Source organism: Leptopilina boulardi, unplaced genomic scaffold, assembly GCF_019393585.1.
Source record: "Leptopilina boulardi isolate dan_hultmark-lab unplaced genomic scaffold, ZJU_Lbou_2.1 LbouV2_51, whole genome shotgun sequence".
Lineage (NCBI taxonomy): Eukaryota > Metazoa > Arthropoda > Insecta > Hymenoptera > Figitidae > Leptopilina > Leptopilina boulardi.
The window spans coordinates 2,936,302-2,959,034 of NW_026137996.1; the positions used below are offsets into that span (position 1 = coordinate 2,936,302).

General features: G+C 32.2%; 2 protein-coding genes across 4 annotated transcripts; one reads left to right on the plus strand and one right to left on the minus strand.

The window, feature by feature from the left end:
* Positions 1 to 1,880: 1,880 nt before the first annotated feature.
* On the plus strand, positions 1,881 to 7,558 carry LOC127289853 (uncharacterized). The gene is made up of 4 exons (XM_051318074.1): positions 1,881 to 3,177; positions 5,363 to 5,459; positions 5,556 to 5,871; positions 6,472 to 7,558. The coding sequence occupies exons 1-4, from the start codon at positions 3,029 to 3,031 to the stop codon at positions 6,876 to 6,878; spliced, it is 969 nt and encodes a 322-aa protein (XP_051174031.1). The 5' UTR covers positions 1,881 to 3,028; the 3' UTR covers positions 6,879 to 7,558.
* A 9,001-nt stretch (positions 7,559 to 16,559) lies between these two features.
* Positions 16,560 to 22,719, minus strand: LOC127289849 (integrator complex subunit 13). Of its 3 annotated transcripts, none has more exons than XM_051318068.1 (10): positions 22,239 to 22,719; positions 22,083 to 22,157; positions 21,712 to 21,998; positions 21,548 to 21,638; positions 21,279 to 21,486; positions 20,789 to 21,168; positions 20,571 to 20,729; positions 20,164 to 20,495; positions 19,720 to 20,044; positions 16,560 to 17,200 (listed from the first exon to the last, which is right to left on the minus strand). In XM_051318068.1, exons 1-9 carry the CDS (start codon positions 22,452 to 22,454, stop codon positions 19,765 to 19,767), a joined length of 2,028 nt encoding a protein of 675 aa, XP_051174025.1. In that variant the 5' UTR covers positions 22,455 to 22,719; the 3' UTR covers positions 16,560 to 17,200; positions 19,720 to 19,764. The 3 variants fall into 3 exon arrangements, with proteins under 3 accessions (XP_051174025.1, XP_051174024.1, XP_051174023.1); XM_051318067.1 differs by lacking the exon at positions 16,560 to 17,200 and adding an exon at positions 18,408 to 19,391; XM_051318066.1 differs by lacking the exon at positions 16,560 to 17,200 and having other exon boundaries at positions 19,480 to 20,044.
* Between the last annotated feature and the right edge of the window lie 14 nt (positions 22,720 to 22,733).

The following is a 22,733-nucleotide window of genomic DNA, read 5'->3' on the forward strand; positions in this document are numbered from 1 at the left end:
TAAATACGTAATGAAACAAAAATTTGTATGCTTAGAATAATGTGCCCCTGAAAGGGTTAATTAAAAATAGACTTTTTATTTTTAATTATAATAATTAATTGCATTTGATAATTAAATTTTCAAGTCTCACTATATGAGAGGGTTCAGTGCATTAAAATTTATACATATTTACGCATACTGCTCACTTAGAATTGTTCTAGGGTAATGAACAATTTTGAGTTAGGTTGTAACTCTTCATTTGAAATGCTATTATTAAATAATGTTTCAGAGTTAACATTTTTTTTTTCCAAAAAAAAGAACACAAATTAAATAGTAATGTTTTAAAATTCTCAGAACTAGAAAAACAATTATATTTTTCTTACTTTCGTATTTCTCATTATTGAATGGGAATTTATATATATCTCTAGAAAAAGAAAAGGTGATAATTTATGGATATTTGACAGAAGTTGTCATCACATATTATATTGTTAATCAATATAAGCCCCTAATTTTCAACCAGTCAAACCCCTCGTAAAAGTTATTTTTCCCTTAAAAAGTATTTCTGGTTGGAATCCATTGTATTCTAATTATCAGTTTACCACAACGTTAATCCAGTGATATTTAAATACACAACAACATATGACGTTGATTTATAACGTTCTCGATAAATAATTTACAATTTTTCCTGCAATAACATAAAAAGAAAAAAAAATGCCGTGAAATTCATAGTAAAATTTTAAATAAAAGTATTGAAAAACTGGAAAATAAAAGTTATTATATAACTATAAAGGAAAAAAAAAGTATTGAAAATTTGTTATTATTCATAAAAGAATAAACTAAAAATACAATTTTATTCTATGCAATTCTTGTTTTAGAAAGCAAATTTAATCAAAAAATTTAAATATCAGAATTAAAACTTGAAATTCAAAGCCTGGAACTATAACCTCAGACCCCCTTAAGTATTCTGTTAAGCCGTCCCTGGCAAAGCGAGATCTCACGATGGAACGCACCACTACTAGTACAATAATCTCATGGACGGCTGACAGTTGTCCGCACACAAGCACATACACCACTATCGCCCCCATTGCACTCAACATACATAGACACACACAAACCCAAGTGCTATTACCGACGGCAGACTGGCGCTGAGCTCACCAACACAGACCCCTGTCTTATTTCTTTAGCATTCAACCGTTACGAACCTTCTACCATCATCTACCCATTTAAAAAAAAAAAAAAAAAATTTCAAGTTCCCTCCTCAAAGGAAAACAAAAAACTCGTTTTTCCTACAGAAAAATCATTCTCAATTTTCTTTTCCCCTACTCCGATTGACGATCCTATCTATCTAGCAAATCTAGCGGTTGCGAAAATGGGAAACCGGGCTTTATCATTCGTGTTATATGTATATGTGTATTGAGAATGTGTATGTCTGGCACTAACAGTGGGGAGAGAGCAAAATGCGCGCGCAACCATACAATCACAAGTCCTCGAGCTAAATACACGTGCATCGTCAACGACGACACACCGAGAGACCTGCATATCGGCACCGCCGCCGCTCCTACCAGGTTTCCCATCGACATCGATTTCCAGTCGCAAGGCTCAGCGAAATGAAACCAACGAAGAGAATACGAGTCCCGCAAGCAAACGCTTTGCGCGCTCGTTTTAAACGCACCGATGCATGCCACTTCCAAGACTCGATAAAACAGACACGAATTCCAATGCGAATTGACGTAGATGCAATAAAGGTGCGATTCTTCTAAGGGGAAGGGTGTATTATGGAGAGGGGATTGCGGTAGTGAGAGGGTGACGGATGACGAGAGGGGCAAAAGGACAAGTAGCGAGACCTCTGGTGGGGGTAGATGAGAAATAAGCAAAGGCGCCCTCAGTCGGTCGTACGCTTTACTATCGTTAACATATACGAGCCAATCGACTTTCTGTGCTGCGTGTTCCCGTTTTCAACTCTTACACGTTCGCCAGACAACAAAATTTAAATTCTTCATTTCAATTTTAAAAAAGTTTTTCGTTTTAAACGAGATTCCTTTACAGAGTTACTTCAATTTAGAGGATTTTTGCATTCTTATTGGACTTGTGTATATAGTCTATAAAATAACTAAGAAGGAACCAAAGTTGGGTCCATAAATGGGACCCTGGTTATCCTTGATCAAAACACACAAGGTCAAAAAGATAAAGGTGCAAAGAATTTTCAAAAGTTGAAGAAATTAAGGAATATTTATAAATATTTTTTTTTTCAAACTATATTAGAAAAATTTTAAATTAAAAAAAGGAGAAAGGAAGTTTTACGCGAGTAATTTTCGAAGAAGACGTGTCAAGGAAACGAGCTGAGGCGCACGGTGAGAGTCACCGGAGTGACAGCTCAACGGTCGAAATTTTCGTACATAATAGAGAGTGTTGTGCTGTTTAGGAGGGTGAGAGGAATCATCAAGAGAGAAAAAGGGAGAGAATTCGAATAAGAGAGAGAGACAGATAGAGAGAAGCGTTGGAGGAGAAATACACTGAGTGGTGCTGCCCCCTTCCGAGGAAATCGTTGCTCCCTCTCCAGAGCCAGTCGAACGAGGTCTGTTCAGAACAGAACGGTTTTTACCACTGAACACTTGACATCATACCAGTTTGGAGTTGTACTCACTTTTCATTTACTGAGTTGTTACTTTGTTTGAATTCCGAATCATTAACGGTTTTCTAATAACAATTTTTACGTTTTCTTATCAAATAAAATAGATTTTGAAGTGTGTGAAATTGGAGCGAGGACTAAAGGCTGCAACTCTGTGAGAACGAATAGCGCAACGGTGTTGCGTGGACTAGTTTCGAAGGTATCATTGTCGTGCGATCACGGTGCGGAAACAGAAGAGAATTTAGGAGGGTGAGGTGAGGAATTTCTCGCGTGGTTGTCCGGTGTGTTGGTTGGGGGGAGCGTAAGGACAGAGAGATAAAGAGCGACGGTGACGGGGGGAGTTCAAAGGGGGCATCGAGGGAGAGAAAGAGTGAGAGAGAGAGCGCTCTAGTGGACTCTGTTAGAAGCTCAGTTATCACAATGGCTTCCGTGAAAGACACCGCGACTTTTTTTGCGGAGGGCACTTCAAATCAATTTGAGCACGTCCTTAAATTATATCCTCAGGCTCTACGAGTCAAGGCAATCCACAAGACGAAGAAACCTGAGGAGCTGATCAAGCTGGACAATTGGTGAGTTTTTAATTGACTTGAAACGAAAGGTCTCTGTCGGGTTTTTCAAAGGGGCTTCGCGGACAATGAACCCGAGGCGCGCCAGTTGCGGGCACGTAGCATACTGCCTCGGGAGAGCGACCCGCACCCTCGAGGGCTATCTATCTTGATATTGCTACGATTGACGATGCGAAATCTCGCGGATAGTTCAAGCGCGATTTTCATCAGAGTAGGGGGGGAGGGTACATGAAAAAGGAGAGAAGCGACGCATAGGCGTCACGTGGCCGGCGGAGAGTTTCTTTGAGTTTCAAAGATACTAAAATTCATAACTTTTTTGAGATTTCCAGTTTTTCTTTTTTTTTTTGATAGAGCTTAAAAGCCGGGTCTTTGATAATTGGCTGGGTCGAGACCCGGAACTTTGAGCTCGTTTTCAGGCTGAGTTGAACTCAAAGGAACTCGCCGACGTTGCCATTTCGATAGAGGCTTCACTCGCAACGTCTGGATAAAATAAGCGCTTTATAATTTTCTTTCTAGAGAATTTTCATTTAATTCAATCTTGTTATTGTTATCGCTTAAAGCGCTAGACATGAATGGGGAAAAGGTTATTTGTTTTATTTTCTTTTTTTTTTAATCGATGACAGGAGACGAGCGTATTGACAACGTCGCCGTGAGCGGCGTCAGTTCGTGCTCCAATTAATAAGACTTGCTGAATTTTGTAGAAAATTTTTTAATATTTTAAAAATTTTTAAGACTTATAAATTTTACAAAATTAAAAATTTTTTATAAAGAAGTTTATTTAAAAATATTGACTGATGTATAATATTTGAAACTTAACACTGAACTTTTTGAAGCATAGAGAATTTAAATTTTGACTTTTTGGAATATGTACACTTTGTTATTTTATATTTCTTTTGTCTTTTTAAAAACAATTAAAGAATTATATGTTATATTTATTTTTTATTTATTAGTTATTTTATTAATAATTTAAATTTATTTAACTACCTACTTTGTTTTTTTTTTTTTTTTTTTTTTTATTATTAATATTCAACAAATGTTCTTGTACACCTATCCATGAAATATAATTTTTACTGATTACTTTTTGATTAGTTGTACTGTCAGTATTACTTAAGAGATATATTATTGATGCCAATTACAATTAGATGTCAAATCATTGCGCGCTCTTTTTCCCATTCACTGACGCATCAAACGTGATTATTTACAAACAAAACCTTCCACCTCATTCTTATCTCTCAGTAAATCACATTGCGCTAACTTCCTCTACGTCAATGCGTCAATTTGCTCTTGTTTTCCCTATTCATGTGATTTCACATTTATATTTCTCACTGTCTGTCATTAAATAAAGAAAAAGAAGTTATTGACTGCTTAATTTGTTTTTGAGAATTTTTATTTCTTTTATAAATCGTTTTAAAGTCAAACCACAATATTTTTTTGTTCAATAACAAAAAAAAAAAATAATAATTTAATAATAGAAAAATGTTTAAAATTTAAGAAATTTTTTTTTTAAATTGTGATTTTTTACTGCTGTTAATTAGAAAATGTTTTTTTAAGCTTTAAAAAGCTTTTTTCTGTTCTTTATTCATAAATATGAGAGTTATCGCAGAATGAAGTGAATAAATAATTAATGCTTTTTAATAAGATTATCAATAAACATTCAACTTTTATTTCAATATGAATTTGTGTATTTTTAATAAATTAATGAAAAATATAATACAACTTTCCGACGGCAACGTGATGATAATTTAAATGTAAGTTAATAATTTAATAACAAAGGTAGATGAAATGAATTTCCATTTTAATGTGGTCTTTAAGTTTTAAACAGACAAATGAGAAGAGATCAGCTTAAAGGTGATAGGTTACAAGTAGTACGTAACTATGTACATATACGAATATATATATGTGCACATTGGTGGCAGAAGTTTATATTGTCCTATCTCTTGAGAATATTGTGTAAGTTAAGTAACTTCACAAAGGAGAATTTCAAGGTTGCTATTGCAATTTCTTTAACTGTTTTTCTTTTACTACAAAACAACGCTTTTTGTAGAACTTGAATTTAGTAATTAAAAAAAAAAAAAACCTAATAAAGTATTAATAATTAACTCAAAAATGTTTATATTAATTGATAATAAAATAAAAATCTCGAGAGGCAGTTTTTAAAAATTTGTATTTTTTTTTTTTTTGCTTGCAGGTACCAAAATGAATTGCCAAAGCAGATTAAAGCTCGTGGCAAAGATGCTCATCTCATTCATGAGGAACTCGTACAAACAATGAAATGGAAACAAAATGTAAGTGTCCTTTAAAAGTACGCACCTTTGCAAAAAAAAAATTCGCCTCTGGACTTCATCTCATGAAACTTTCTCCTTTTTTTTTGTGTGTTGCAGCGCGGGAAATTTTATCCACAACTTTCATACCTGGTGAAGGTAAATACGCCCCGAGCTGTGATGGCAGAGACGAAGAAGGCGTTCAAAAAGCTTCCAAATATTGAACAGGCCATCACTGCCCTCTCAAATCTCAAGGGCGTTGGCACCACCATGGCTTCAGCACTCTTGGCGGCGGCCGCACCTGAATCTGCACCTTTCATGGCCGACGAGTGTCTTATGGCTATACCCGAGATTGAGGGTATTGACTACACGACCAAGGAATACCTTAAATTTGTCTCGCACATCAAGAATACAGTGCAGAGGCTCAACAAACAAGGTGAGTGATAAATTTTCATTAAATAATAAAAATAAATTTTGATGAATTTTTCATTATTATATATATTTGTGGAAAATTGAGATTTAAGTGAGAAGGCATCTTTTTTTTTGGTATAAAAATAAAACATTGATCCTTTGCAATAAGAGGTGTAAGAAAACCTTTAAAAATGGAAGCATGACCTGCTAAAGCAGGACACCAGGTGGTCTTAAATAGAACTGAAGCAGGTGATGCCACTAGGTGTGCTTTCGATCAATAATGATCATTATAGATAGTTCGCTAGAGCTGTGAAATTAGAGATCCTCAAAGATTCTAAATTTATTTTTTTTTTGTTATATTTTTTTTGCCATAAAATGGGAATTTATAAATAAAAATTAAAATTGCTAAGAAACAATATTTGAATATTCTAATTTTTTTTTTGTAATTAATTTAAAAAAAAAAAAAAAGAAGTTAAATTTCTCCGCGACGAATGAGAATTTGAAGAATTTTCGAGTTCTACACCATTGAGGATGACTAAGCGCACTAGGCACCTCTTTCTAAAACGAGAAGTCACCGAATCTTCAAAAACCCCTCTAACGAACCGGTATCTTCTGCTTCTTTCAGCGACAAATGGTAAGACATGGAGCCCTCATAGAGTGGAATTGGCCCTCTGGACGCATTATGTTGCTTCTGAATTAAAACCCGAATTGCTCGATGGTATTCCAATAACGGCAGAAAATGGAAATTCCCATTCACCAAGCAATGGTGAAGCTACTGAGCCGTCCGATGATAGTAATCAAGAGCCTGCTGTTGTTAATGGTAAAGAATCGTCGGAGCCACATCATACAAATGTGATTGACGAAAATAGTACCACTAATTCATTTACCGAGGACTCTATGGATAAGCCAACCACTCCTTTAGTTGCCACTGAAGACGATGACAGCAATAATACTCCACGTCCCACTGACAGCGAAGACACTGAAGATTCGCAGGACGTTCAGGAGCCACCAGCGAAAAAGAACAAGAAGTGACCCCGTAGCCGATCCCCCATAAATACTGTAAGTCACCTCGTGTCGACCGCCAATCTCGCGCTAATCGCTGCTAGACGCTTCTAGCCACTCGAAAAATCGCGAAATATAATTTAAAAATAAAAAATTGAGCCACCTTTTTATGATCGCTCTTCCGTCTGCTTGTCTCTTCTCAAAAAAAAAAAATAGGACCAACGGGAGACAGACAATGAAGGTTCGCGACACTGGTGCTAAAAATCCAACGTTCTTTGTTTCTTTTTTAACATCAATTTCAAAAAAAAAAATATTCAGAATTCGCGATTATTTAAAACACTAGGAAAAAAAATTTACAATCGAGGTGACACTTGGTTCATTAAAAAAAAAAAAATGGCGTCTTCACTTGGAAAGTTTTGACGCACAAAATTCAAATTTTATTAACTTTCCAATTTTATAAAATTTGTTGATAATAAAAATTAAAAAAAAATAGTTATTCTTTCATTCCGGCTCAATTAAGTGTCGCCTCGCGTGTACTATTTTTCCTCAGGATATAATGTACCTTCTGTCTTTCTCCTTGCAAGGTCGCTCTAAAAGGCTTATCTCGAGATGCCACTAAGTCTACTCTCAAGTCGTAAACTGTTTCTCAACCGGCCGAGGGGGGCAGGGAGAAAAAATAATAAAAAAAAAAAATAAAAAAAAAAAAAAAAGTGGGGAATTAGTTGTCACGAGTGAGAAGTAGTAAAATAGAGAGGAGATTGAGAGGGCAGAAAAGCGAATCTATATAAATAAGCGACAAAAGGCGGTGCGCGCTGATTGCATTGATAACATTATTAGTAATTAAAATACTACCGAAATCATTACCATAATTTATATACCTAAACAGAACTGCATGTCAAGAGTGATGCATGGAGTAAACCAAATACCTTGTAAGTAAATTCTTAGAGACAAATGAGATAAAAAAAAAAAACAAAAAAAAAAAAAAAGAAAACCCGAAAAAAAAATAAAATAAAGGTTTAACGCTTTGAATCCACCGGAGGAACAATGACGGCATACTTGCGCACCGCGCGTCAAGGTTTTTATGTACAGGGATTTAACTAGTATTTTTGCATAACAATTAACGCGAGCGAGAGAGAAAGAAAGAAAAGAAACAAAACACAACAGAGGTATAAAGAAATTAATTGATGAGAAAGAGAGAGAGAAAGGTAGATATACGAGAATGTATGTGTGAGTGAAAGAGATAGTTTAGAAAAAAAAAAAAAAAAAATATTAACTTGATTGAGAGCGTTCATTCAAATTTTATAAATACACATATTATATATTAAATATATATATATAAATATATTATATATATTTGTAATTTAGATCTGGCTGCGTTGCTTTGCGACCTTTTTACCGCAGCCAGCGGAATCAGGTCAGCTAAGCGAACCCCTGCTAAAGAAATATTTAATTCGACACATTATTATCATTATTATTTAGTAAAAAAAAACGGAAATTTACTTTATTTTTCAAAATAATGACCAATTTGAAATTAAATAGTTAATGAAATAAATATTAGACAAGAATAATGTAGAAATATCGAACAAAAATCCTCTAATTCGACGTAAAAGTGCCAGATTTTGGGCACTGATTAAAAAAAAAAAATCGTTGTTCCTCCAAAAAAAAATTTTTTCCACATTTTTTCTTGTCAATCTATTTTCCAATGATTGATTTTCGATTTTTGCCATTTATATATAGAACACACGAAAAGCGTAGTCATGATTGACAATTAATTAATGACGATGATGACAAATATGCGAATTATAAATGTAATAATAATTGATCAAGTCTTAATTAAGACAATTATAATTGTAATAATCTTTGTATTTATTTAGCGCCTATTTCCTAGTTCTTGAATACCTGTTAAGCATATATAGTGCAGATAAAGTATTGTAATAGTAAAGTGATTTCGTTTTTTTTTTAAAAAATTCCTTACAGAGTTTTTTTTTCGAAAATTATAAACTGGGATTTCAAGATTCTTTTTTTTGATAATGATGGCGACGACGACTAAAGTTGCTACTGGGACAAATGGTGGGTAATTTTTTTTTTATTATTCTCTTAAACTTATGTCTATTACTCTTCTACGCCTGAATGATTATTATTCCCATAAATAACACATAAACATTCCAGAGATTTAATTTTTAAAGAATAAAAATAAAATTATAAAAGCTGTAGAAGAGGAATTCCTTTTTCTCTCCAATTTGTTGTCGCCGTATCATTTTTTTTTTTCGGTTCGTTTTAGCTGATCACAAAACCATTTAACATCAAGTGGAAAAAAAATCGGAGTGTCAACTTTAATTGATTATATAATAATTGAAAAATTTTCCGAATTTAAAAAAAAAAACGTAAAAGATTTTGAATAAAATGAAATATTAATTTGAAAAAAAAAGTCGACACTCTGCTGGTGGATTTTTTACTAACGATAGCGGATATTTTATAAGAGAATTTTTGTATATTCCGAATCTTTAAAGACATCATTTTTTCCACATCGGTCTTTTTTACAGCCTTTGGGAAAGAATAGAGCCTTATTGTTATTATTAATATTATTTTCTTTTTGTAAAAGTGTTACTCGTCTCTAATCATCATATATAGAATTCAACTTGAAACGAATAGCAAACGAATAAAAATAAAAATTGTGCTATCGTTGTATTTCTTGATTAGAGAACGAAACCTGTACCATTATATTGTACTGTGTAAAAAAAAAAAAAAAAAAAAAATACGAATGTCTTAGCTTTAACACGTTTCTTTCGTATAGCGTCAGCACTTGGAGAATTATGACGCGGTGTTTCCGGTCACCACGAAAGATATAAATATATATAGAGAGTGAGTGCGTGAGAGAAAGAAACGGATGCTTTTTAACTATCAAGAAACATTTCTCGGAAATTTATAAATTTCTGAAAAAAAAAATATCCTTAATTCATTCATAGCGAATTTTCTTTTTTAATTTATATAACAAAAATTTTTTTCAGAAATAAAAATTTCCCAGTTTTGTTTAAAACTCTCACATCTGTGGTAGAATAGGAATTCGACGGAAATTTTTCTTCTAATAGAAAAAAAAAAAATTAGGGAACGCTACGAAAATCGAGTTTGCGAACCACATTTGTAGAAACACGATACACATTTTTTAATGTAAAAAAAAAGTGTACAAGCGCATATATATATATATAAAAATATAAACGTGGTGGTTTTTTTTTTAACCCGCTGGAAAAATAAAGAACTATGACTATTCTACCGAAAATGAGAGCATAATAAGTGAGAACTTGTCTCTCGGGAAACTCAAAAACCCGCGAGACCGCGAAGAAAACAAACTGATTTTAGCTGTACAGTTGGGAAAACAAAACAAAAAAAAAAATTCTGTTCTGTAACTTTTGGGATTAATAAGCAAATGTATGTCTGAAATAAAGTGTCGTTTGAAAACATTTCTGAATTGAATTTTATTAAAAACAAAAAAAACGACTCTTAATTATATTAACAAAATATTTTAAATATAATAAATATATATATATACTAATAACTGTTTTTCAGTAATGAGTTTTTGGCTTCTTATTTTTCCAAGTTGGTGATAGGCGAATTTAAAAAAAAAAATGATCGCTTTTTTCCCAGGGAAAAATGGAAGAAAGCAGCGAAGCGGAAAGCGAGATATAAAAAATCGTAGAGAACACCTTCTCTTTCATTCTATAGTTGCTTAAAATAACTAAAAAAAACACACACACAAAAAAACACAACGCCAAAATATTACAATTTTTATATTTTATCTGTCGTTAGCAATAAAAGTATAATGTTTCTCAATTTCGGGTTTCTCAGCGTCAAAGGTAAAAAATAATAATAATAAAAAAAAAAACCATATAGTGAAGGAAAGCGAAGCGTATCAATGTTAGCGATATCTCATTTTTAAGCGAATCGTGCGTTTCACTGCCACGAACGAAAACACGTTTCAAAGAAAGAAATTTTAATGATGAAAAAAAAAAAAGACGAGAGACAAATTTTAGGGAATTGACGAAAGGTAATTGAGGATAATAACTGGGGTTGAAAAGAGAGGGAAAGAGTAAAGAATAAGGATGTTGATTAAAGGAAGCTGTGGAATTTTTCGAATAGTCAAATTTTTTTTTTTTTTTTTTGACGATTATGTGAAATTAAAGAAAGAGTTTTCAAATGTTGAATTATATAAAATTATTTATTTCTGAAAGGAAAATTATTCAAGTATTACGTAATAGCTTATTTCAGATTTTCTATTAATATAAATATTCTTAATTTAGAAAGAAATAAATTAATTGATTTTTAATTGAAACAAAAGTTAATTCACACATTTTACTTCGATTATTTCTTAAATTGAATTCTCTTTTTTTTAGTAATGGTAAAAAAAAATTGAAATAGGAAAGTAGAAAGAGAGAAAGGGGTAAAGAAACGAAACAAAAAAAAAAAGCATTGACATAGTTAATAAGACTTTTTGCATATATATATATATTGTTCCTCATTTTTTAGAATTCCAAAAAACAATTTATACACTTACCTATAGCGCTGAATATGATAAATTTAGATATTTCACTTATGGCCTTAAGAGAGACAAAAGAAAATAAAAAAAATAAAAAAAAAAAAAAAAAACCAACCACCAAAACAGCAATCGATTTACAGATGATTTTTAAGTTGACTATTCGTTAGTTAATATATAATATGATGTAATTTATAATGGTTGTATGGAATATAAGTAAATATTCAATTATCGCTGTATAACGAGACGAGGAGGCGGATTATGGAAGAGAATTGATGTCGATTGTGGTCAAAGGGGGATGATGAGAGTGAGATGAGTTTGCTGATAATGAAGATAATGACGAGGATGATGATGATGATGATGATAATGATGGTGATGATGATGATTGAGTGAAGATTAAAGATAATGAAAAAAAAAATCGATAAAATAATCACAACTATTATTGATTGATAAATTCGCTAATTAAACTTTGTGAAACGAGAAGCGAACTGTAATTATTATTATTATTATTATTATTATTCTTATTATTATCAGAGTGAATATTACTGTAGTGGATGATTATTTAAAGAATAAATAAATAAAAAAAAAAGAAAAAATAAGACGAATTTTTTTTGTTACTTTTATACCCTTGAGGATCTCAGGTTTTTAGTTTCAGCTTCACTCGACAAGGATCTCGGAGTGTAGAGAAAGTCTCTCGCAAGTTGCTCTCCCGACTTTCTCTCGACCCTTTTCACGAGGCAAACACATTGTGCGTGGTTTAACAGTTCCTGTGAGTGTTATTGAAGAAATTTTTTCATGTTTAACCATTTTGTCCCTGAATTTTTTTTTTTTTTTTTATATTTTACTTTATCTCGAAGAGTCTTTTATAATGGATTTTGAATAATATTGTGTTTTACAAAATTAAAATTAAGTTTTTTTTTCAAAAAAATTTTAATACAAGACCCAGGGAAAATTACATTTTGAAATTTTAATAATAATCAAAACTGAATAGTTTTTGAAATAATTTTTCTTTTTTTTGTTTTACATTGACGAATGAAATCTTTGGATATTTCGCTCTTGAAAGACCACCTTCACCGAGTTCTCCATCAAAGCGCAACTATAGCACGCCATCGTAATTGAAAACAAGCTCTATACACGTAAACCGTCGCAGTTGAAGAGAGTGAGAGTATATATGTCTATATTATTGTCGCGAGGAGAGTGAGAGAGAGAGAGGGGAAGTGTAAGGGGGATTTTGCTGGATTCGTGACGTCGGGGAAAAACGTAGTAAGTATGTGCCATTGACCCAGTAATATCTGGCACAACCTTGAATTTGTCGTAGTCTTGATTAGGCGTCTATCAGCTGTGTTTTATAAACAAGTTGGGGATACATATGTATTTATTTTATCATTGAAACGTGCACCAAGTTACATTAAAAGAGATAATCCAGTTACAATTTTTTTTTTTTGTTTTGTTATGTAATATTATAATTCCTTTTTGTTTTCTCTTTTCTTTCATTATTAATCGTTTGTGATCTTAATTTCAAATTATATCAGCTGAGAGATGTGTAAGTACTTTTATTTTGCTGTCAAGACTTACGATGTTCTTAACTTTTCTTTTTTCACATTATTATTTATTTTACTATTTATTTTTTTTTATGTAAAAATTATTTTTTTAGTTTCAATTAAATTTTGTCAAAAATAAAAAGGAAAATTAAGAAGTTAATTTTCAGTAAATAAGTGTATTTTATTTTGTTAAAGAAAGTTGATCGGTATATATGATAGAAGACGTGAATCATTCTTCAAAGGAAAATGATGATTCAGGTGAATTATATTGCTTAAGTACCTTTTATTTCTTTAAGGCATCGCTAAAGAGTCAAATTTCATTTTGGTATATAAATGCTGTTCTTTTCATAATTCTAAAGAAATTAGAAACTATATATATATCTAGAAATATTTATTATTTAATGAAAAAAAAAATCGAAACAAAAGTTGATTAAATTTCTTTAATTAAATGTAATTGTTAAAATTTTTTTTTATTCTTTTTTTACCATTGAAAATTGCATTTGAATAAAAATAAAAAATTCTTACAATTTAACTTTGTGGGAATTTTTAATTATTCAAAATGTTTTAAAAATAAAATAGTTCTCATTTTTATTGAAAAATTATTGCCATTACCCATGTGTTAGAATAAGAAGCTATTTTTCTATAATTTTGTTTTTGATGATGACTTCCTTTTATAAATCATAATTGAAAAAAATTTAATTGGAGTCCGGTTATAATTTTATAAATATATACACCGTCCGACACAATTTTTGACCCACAAAAAAATTTAACATTTTCGGAAACTAGGACCGAAAAAAAATACCCGTATCTGGCCGTTTTGCTAGATCAAGTCGTTTGTGGTTTTTAGGGATGAAAACCTCCAGATACCAAGTTTTATAAAATATTAATAATTTTTAAAAGATATCTTATCACTTTTTATTTAGAGGCTGTTTTCATCCCTAAAAACCACAAATGACTTGATCTATAGCAAAACGGTCAGAAACGGGTTTTTTTTTTTTTTGATCCTAGTTTCCAAAAATGTTGGATTTTTTTTGTGGTTTAATAAAAAAAGTTGAATTTTGTCGGACGGTGATATAGACTGTCTTCTAAATCATTTTAATATTACTTCCGTTTCCAATAATATTAAGTAACATTACTGTTACATCCCTTTAAAAATAATACGAGATCTATTTATAAGAAAAGTGTTACATAACACTTCATATTATTTCACAAAATCGAATAATAATGAAAAAAACAGATGTTTCAAGATATTTTTTTTTTTTTTTTGTGTGAATAAATGTCAAATATTTCAATTAATATATTTAATATTTGATCAACAAAATAATAAAATTTCATTTTTCTATGATATTTTTTTCATATAAATTGAAAATATTTCTAATTTTCAAAGATAATGAAAAATTTCGAAAACAATTATTTAGAGTGTATATAGTGCAAAAGTCTATCTCCTTTATCCGCAGGATCGTGAGACGAGGAAAGGAACAATAATGCAAACTTGGTGGAATTCGTTGAAGTGAGAGAGAGATGGAAAATGGTATCAAGAGAGAAATGGAAGTCTATACATATAAAACGTCGACAGGTCGTGTGATACCCAGTTACGTCACAGACGGAACAACTGGTTGCTGATGGTGGAAGAGGATAGGAAAGGTTTGGTGAGAGAGAGTGAGAGAGAGAGTGAGTGAAGGGGGTTGGGGGTGGGTGTTAGGGGGATTAAGGGAGGAGGGGGGGACACAACGATAGGGGAATTCCGGAGATCACGGGGCAGTGTGGGGTTTACTCTCTCCAGAGAGAGAGAAAGACAGTCACTCACTATACATGAGTAAGAGAGAGAGTCCAAATGGTGGCAGTGCCGAGGGGGTGTGCTGAGGGGGACACACTGAGGGAGAAGGAGGAAGGAGGGTGATATATACAAAACGCAAGGTCACGAGTGCGGCTATAGGTTGGGTATCTCTGTAAACACGTAGTGACGTAGCACGTGCCATAGTGTGGTAAAAGGGGGGAAAAGAGGGTGGGACACCTCTCTTCCTCCTCCCTTTACCCCCTTCATTCCCCCCCGCGGACCACCGCGTTGCTCCCGTGCCCTTTCTATCCCTCCACATGTCTGACCCACTGACTCCTTTTACTTCGACCCCTTTCCTTTCCGCATCCAGGACCAAAATTGGAAAGAGGGCTTTTATTGCTATTGATTCCTTCGCATGGAGATAGAGAGAGAGAGAGAGAAAGACTTGCTAAGATTGAGATGTTACTCCAAAGGAAGAGGATCCTTCCTCCACGAACAGGTGTACACGCTTTATTTTTATTATCATTTTCAAACAATTCCTTTGAGTCTGAATTTATTTTTCAATTTCTTTTCATAACAATTTTTGGCTAACGAAATTTCCCGATAATTAGATACAGTAATACCGCGTTTGATTTAACAAGGAAATAAAATTAACGAAACAGTGGATCAAATTTCTCGGAAAGGGAACTTATCAATTTTTTTTTTGTAATCAACTGCAGGAAAAGATAAGGGGAACAATGTTCACTAGAATCTATGGTAAAGTCATTGAACGAAATCAGTTATAGATATCTCGAATTATTCGAAGAGAATGTTTTCTCTAAACTTTGAGGTTCCACTGTACTATTAGCCAAATACAAAAGCTTAAAAGAAAAATTTGAAAAAAGTCAATTAAAAATTTAAAATAAAATATATAAAACGGAAGTAATATAACAAAATTTCAATTTGAAAAAAAATATTCTTTAAATTAATTACCTTCACAATTATTTTTTTCATTTACCACTAAATTTTCTAACAATAGAAAAACTTTTCATAATTGCAATTTTTTTTTGCTTAATTATTATAAGCCGCTATAGCCTAATTTAGTTACGACACTAAAGAAGTAAAAGTTGAAGATTATCCTTTGAATTTTTTTTCCCGAAGAAGCTTTTGTAGTAAGAACCCTTTTTATATATACAATTTCTTTTATCTCAGAAAATAATAATAAAAATATATATATATATATATATGTCTACCAAAAAAAGATATTCGACGCTTTATTCGTTAGAATTATTTCATTAAGATTTTTTTATTACAAAGAAAAATATATGTTGCTTTTCTTTGTTACCTATTTTTTTAAGTTTCATTACACGATAGTTACACAAAATATATTCTTCTATTTTTATTATTTATTTTTAAAATATTTATAAATATGCTAAAAAAAAAAAAAAATTCTAAAACCTCTTTTTTTGTTTTCCGAACAACACTTATCACTAATTTATAAGTCTCTCTCACTAAATATATTCAAAATAATTCCGTATTCCTTGTAACACGTTTACGAATGAAAATTGTTTTAAATATTAATCAGCGCGTTCTGCAGGAAATTAGATGCCACGTAAACTGGTTCAGGTTTATTTAAAATGGTCTTTTTTTTCAAAAACAGAAAAAAAAAACTTTTGGAAAAAACAAAAAATAATTTATAAAAAAATAAAGAAAAATTTTACTTTAAATATTTTCTGAATTATTTTGACATCTATTTTTAAAACGTTGATTAATAAACAAATAAATAACTGCAGAAGTATTTAAAATAAAATAAAAAATTACCAAAAGAAACAATTGTGGAAAATAAGTCAACAAATTGTTGAATGTTTTTTTTTTTCAAAAGAACAAAAAAAAAACGCTGTATCCCCCCATAGAGGGGGGGGGGATAAAAAAAAACGGGAGATAAAAAAAAACCTAGGGACAAGAATTTAGTGAGATCGATGATGGAAAAAATTCGATCATTAATCGTCAGAAGAGATTGGATTTATCCCTGTGGAAGGTTTGCGTCGTGGGGTTTCTGATTTTTATTCCTGTCTCTCTAATATATATTCCATTGAAGGGGCCTGTAGGGCTGGCTGGATAGAGCCAGGGTCTCTCTCTCTTTCTCTCTCTTGAGGGTCAGAACTCCCTTTGTCGTTCTTTCAAAACCCTGGGTAGGTACCTCGCTCTCTCTATATACCTATATATATATATACAAAGAGAGAGAGAGAGAGACAGATGTATAGCATAAACGCTGCTGTTGCGATCAGCCAGGCAGCTGGCACAAGCATGCTTTTTCAAAGTTCCCCTTGGCCTTAACGATCCAGTCGGGTACGTCCTCGTTTGCTATCGTGTATAGGGCGTAGGCTGCAGGAGAACCAGACGAGGGTCGAAAATCCCACAGGGGGATTATATATTTTCCTTTTCCCAGGTAACGCTTCACGGTTTTAACTATATATATATATATACGGCCTTTCCGCATTCTTTGATGAACACAAGATGATCCCTCCTGTAGAACCAAAATTCTCTCTAAAATTTAACATCTTCATTACTATATAAACAATTTAAAATTATTTTCATTACAAAAAATAATAATTTTTTTAAATTAAAAAAAATTTATAAAATTATAATAGAAATTTTATGGAAATTTATTTTTCAATTTTTCCCGATAATTAAAACATTATTAGTCATTAACGGGGGGAAAAAAGAAAGCAGGAAGGAGTATTAAAGTTATTACTGTATAGTGCCTCGTTAGGTCGAAACCTCTATAAGCCGAAGTGAATGCTTCCTTCCCTTCTCTTTTTATTTTACGAAACCCTCTCTCTCTCTATATATATAAGTCGTTTTCGACTTTTTAAAGTATTCCCCTTGAAGTCCGACTTATTGAAACTCCACTGTATTAATAATTAAGAATCGGAAAATATAAAGTATAAAAAAAATTGGAAAATATTTTTGCTTTTTATTTGAAAAATTTTTAATTCTCCCTTTTTGAGATAATAGCAAGTAAACCAATTTATTATAACAAGAGCTTTCGATATATTTTTTTTTTTCATCAGAGAGGGAACATTTCCTCTTTTAATTACAGGGAAAAGGTTTTTATTTTTTTTAATTTTGAAAATGGGTCTGCGTGATAATATAATAATGCTTATCAGTTTATCAAGCTATATATACACGCACGAACATTATCGATCACAGGCGAGAAGGGGACTAAATTCAAAATATCCCCAGTAGTAGTAGCAGCAGCAGTGGCTCTCGATCAAGAGCAAAGCCAGAAGGGGTCTCTCTCTCTCTCTTTCCAAATATTGACGTGCCAGTAAAGAGCAGACAAATAGAGGCAAAAACTATTTTCAAGCCAGAAAGATGGTCGATAACAGCTGTCTCTCTGATAACTATAGTTGCTTTCCATCCAGGATATTTCGCTGTTTTTTTTCCTTCTTTTTTTTAAGACACATGAGGAAACACTGTCTGTCTATATATCACCGTTTTGCGTTCTCTATCTCTCTTGCTCCCTTTGGGGGTTCAACGATGTCGCTTCCAGTGAACCCATTGATAATGTATGGCGATATCGATCCTACCATGGCGATGTGCAGTGGATTATAGCAAGGGGGTTTTGCCGAGCGCTTCCACGTATTATTTAACTTCGTTCCCGGTTCTATAGCTTCGTTTTTTTTTTTTTTTTTTTTTCATAACCGCTATAATAATATTCGATTATTTAAAAAAAAATCACTTTTTCAATATAAAAAATTTACTATTCTCTCTCTTGTGGAATTAAGAATTCTCTTTGAAAAATTATCGTCTCGATAAGAAAGTTTACGGGAAATATTTTTTATAGAGGAATGCCAATGGGTTTTTGCGAGTCGGGTCATAAATTACTTATCTCTCGAGACCGACACACGTGGAAGCTGTATCCAAAAGAAAAAAAAAAAAGTGGGAGCGAAGAGAGAGAGAGATGGTTTTTGCGCCAATATCAGAGAAAGAAGGAGAGACAATCAGAGTGTAAAAGCGGCGTGCGAATATTTGTATGTATGCACCACAAACGCACAAACTGACACACAGGTGGCCCCCCCTTGTGCGTGATTGTGTACGTACAGCTTGCATACATAGACACCATTGACCGGGATATCGTCTGTCCTGAGATGAATGAACCGTTACGTCACGCACTTGTACTCTGAGTTCCCCTCGACCCCCCTCGTCGTCATCTTCCTCTTTCCCCATCGCCTCCAACCTCCACCTCCTCCACAACTCTCCTCCCCCTTCACTCCTCTTTTCTCGACGTGCTCGCATTATATTATGTAGTGGTGTACCATACCAGCCTCCTTCCTTCCTTCCTTCCATCGATTAGCAAGGGCATTCCACGGCCGCTATAGTTTCCGACAAGGGTCAATGTATTCACAGTCCGCAGACGGCTGCGATAAACTGTGGGAGGAGGACAATTGTTTCGTTGTGCACTACTGGTACACATTTCATTGGATTATCCAAATATTCACCTCTCCTTGACTTTCATTCTTTGTGGTCCAGCTTTTCGTCTCCCTCTTTCTCTCTATCTCTATCTCTCTCTCTCTTTGCTCTTTTCTGCCAAAAGAGGGGAATTGAATAGTTGTCGGTGTAAAAATAAGCTGTATGACAGACTCAAGTCAACAGGTGTCATTGTGTTGAATGGTTCCTCAAAACCACAAGGTGATTTATTATATCACTGATACCTTAGATTCAAAAAGTTCCACATATTAAAAACCAATTCTCCTGATATCATTGTTTAATTATTTACTTCGAACAACTTTGATAAGAGTATTTTTTTTGTAAACAGAAAAATTTAACTATTTATTATCATAATTATAAAAATCAAAGTCAATTAAAATAATAATTATACATGCAAAGTTTAATTTGATTCGTAAATAAAACTCTGCAGTATCGTTGTAGAAAAATAACCTTAGAATTGACGAGAAACATCAAAAGTCTCAAAATTATTTTTCATTAAAATATAAAATTATGTACAATTCGTACAAGACTTTAGATAACAATAATATTCACCTGTTTACGATTTGGTCCTTTGTTGAATATTGTTCTTTAAAGAGATTAGCCCTCGATCATGGTTTCCCTTGGTTCTCGTCCAGTTTCTTTGAGATTAGGATATAATTTCGCCTTCAAGCTTCCATCGTCATTCTGCCTACCACAAAATTCAGGAGTCTTATTCTTGGGAGCACTTCTCTGTAACCAGATATCCAAAAGACTTTTCTGTCCATACAATCCTTTTTGCAATTTTACAGGTGCCGTTGAAACAGGTGGCGGTGACATTGGTGAATCTGTCGTTGCTCGAATAACCGTTGATCGTACATTTGGCTCCTCTTTTCCCAGTCTAGATAAAAAGAAAAGTTAAAAAAAATAGAATAGTAAAAAAAAAGTAAAGTTATAATAGAGAAAAGAAACAAGTTTCATTAATCAACTTTAAGTTGCCATTTCTGAATATAAACTTACCCGTCCAATTCACGTAATGCCTGATCCAATTCCACTTTATCTTTGTCATCCTTATTTCGAACTTCGAGCAAACAATTGAAAACTTCGTTGTGAGCAGGTGAATTATTTGCATGTCCCTTTAAAAATGTTTCGAGTTCAGTGAATAAAAGACGATAATGTTCTTCACGTCGCACTCCACCTTTTCCCCCTCGGCCACCGCCAATACTTGGTAATGGTAATGATTCATGTTTCGCTTCCAATTGAAGTAATCCAAATATAATTTGTTTACATTGCAATACTTCATCTTTCGTTAATTCATCTTTGACAATTAAATCCGGCAATGGATCCACAACCTGTAAATATATTCATTTTTCTTGAATGAAATTCGATGAAATAAAAAAAAATTGCAATTTTTTTTTCTCCCTTACCTGCTTTAAATTAAACATCAAAGTATTGGAAATAGTAACTGGCCAATATTTCGTGTGTCTTTCTAATCTTGCTCTCATTTTCTCTGCTGGACCATCGATATCAACAGAAGTTCGTTTTAGAGGTACGAGCATATTATTTCGCATTAGAGTTCCAAAGTCCTAAAATTAAATTTAAATTAAATTTAAATTGTGGAATTAAATTTATAGATTTTATTTACCGTTATTCTATAATCAGTTACTCTTCCACCGCAACCTTCACTAATTGATGGAGGATCTTCCAAGACACTTCTCGATGTTGAAAGTGTATGAATAAATATTTCACCACCATGAGCGGCAAGTAGATGCGATATTGATTTGCCACCACTTTTTCGCACCATTTCCAACATTACCGATCGACCGTTTAATAAAAAATTAATAAGACATGATGAAGGTCTGCTATTTACATCAACTGGTGTAATTCTATGCATTGCTGTACAATTTTGCATCTCTAATGCACTACAACCTCTGGGCGTGCACCATTTTAAAGTTATTGTTTCATATTCAGATCCTCCTTCAAATCTTCGGAAAATTTTCATTAAAGCTGTATCTTGAGGATTTCCTGCATGAATAATTTTATTAATATAATTTTTCTATTCCCATAAAATATTGTAATTTAAACTTATGATACAAGAAAGTTATTTTTATATAGTATATATAAAAAAAGTGTACCTTTTAGAATTGCAGTGTGTGCAGCAGATGCATGAAAAATTTCAACATCATAATTTGCAGAAGAACTTGCATTTTGTTCCTCTTTCATAGGAATTCCTGTAACTGTTGTACTTGCCAAATCGTAATGTGATAGAATTAAATGAGATAATTTACAATGTAAACTTGGAGCTTTCATGGCGTGAACTTCCATTGTTAAAAGAGGTGAAACCTAAAATAATAAAATTTAATTACTATTATAAAATAAAATCATCCAATTAGTCAAAATTTACCTCTCTTGGACTTTGACTAGTAACTTGAGATTCTACATTGTTTGGAAATATATTAAGAATAACCAAATGACAATGATTTATCGGTATTAATCTGAAAAAATAATTTTTTTTTTTTTATCAATTTTATTCGAAATATCTCGATATATGATAAAAATATTTTATACCTATCGGAAGACAAGGCAATTTTATTTTGCTGTGCCAATTCATTGAGAAAAATATTTTCTAAACTTTTCATATTAATATTGTCCCTAGCACTGGTAATACAAATCACTCTTCCTCTATTTAAAAGTTTATTTGCATTCTCATTTAATGCAGATCGTTTTTCCTGTTGAATTTCTGATGATTCAGTTAAAGCCTCAATTGCAACTCTTAAACCATGAATAACTGAAAAATCAGCTCCTGGTTGATGAGTTCTAGGCGGTACACCTATTATAGCCATACCATTCATAATCTGAAAATTATTTAAATTACTCATTAGTAATATAAAATTTTAATAAAGAACAATTTTTTTTATTTTTTAAAAATAAAATTTTACATGTGAAAGATTTTGTTGCAAAGGACTCCAAGTATTTAAAATATGTGCTGCATGATCGCTCACAACGAATCTGACCTATAATTTTTGAAATTAATTTTTTTTTTTAATTAAAATAATAATATTCTATATTTTAAAATAATTGAAATAAAAATATACCAATTTTCCAGTGGGAAATAAATCCCATACAATTCTGCAATATTCCATAGAAGATTCTACACTTGTTGTCCATAGTGATTTACAAATTGGTGCCAAAGGAATAAGATTTTGACCTCTACTTTTTAAACAATCAAAATCTAATGGACTTTCAGTTGAAATACCAAAATATGGTGTGTGATCTAACACAAAAACTGTTTTATGATTTGCAGGATACATTTTTATTATAACATTATATGTATACCCGCTTTTTCAAAAACTTAATACGTCAAATTTCTTTTCAGGTTATGTTTGACTGTTGAAATAAATAATTTCATATTTTGCAAACCGTTGTTTTCCACTTCATGTTTTTTTTTATTTCTAAGACTTTAATAGATTTTATAAAAGTTTAAAGGCTTAAAAAATCTACAACAAAATATACATTTGCATAAATAAAAAAGTATATAAAACAAATAAACAAACTCGACAAAATTTTGTGTGTCAATGTTTTGATTTTGA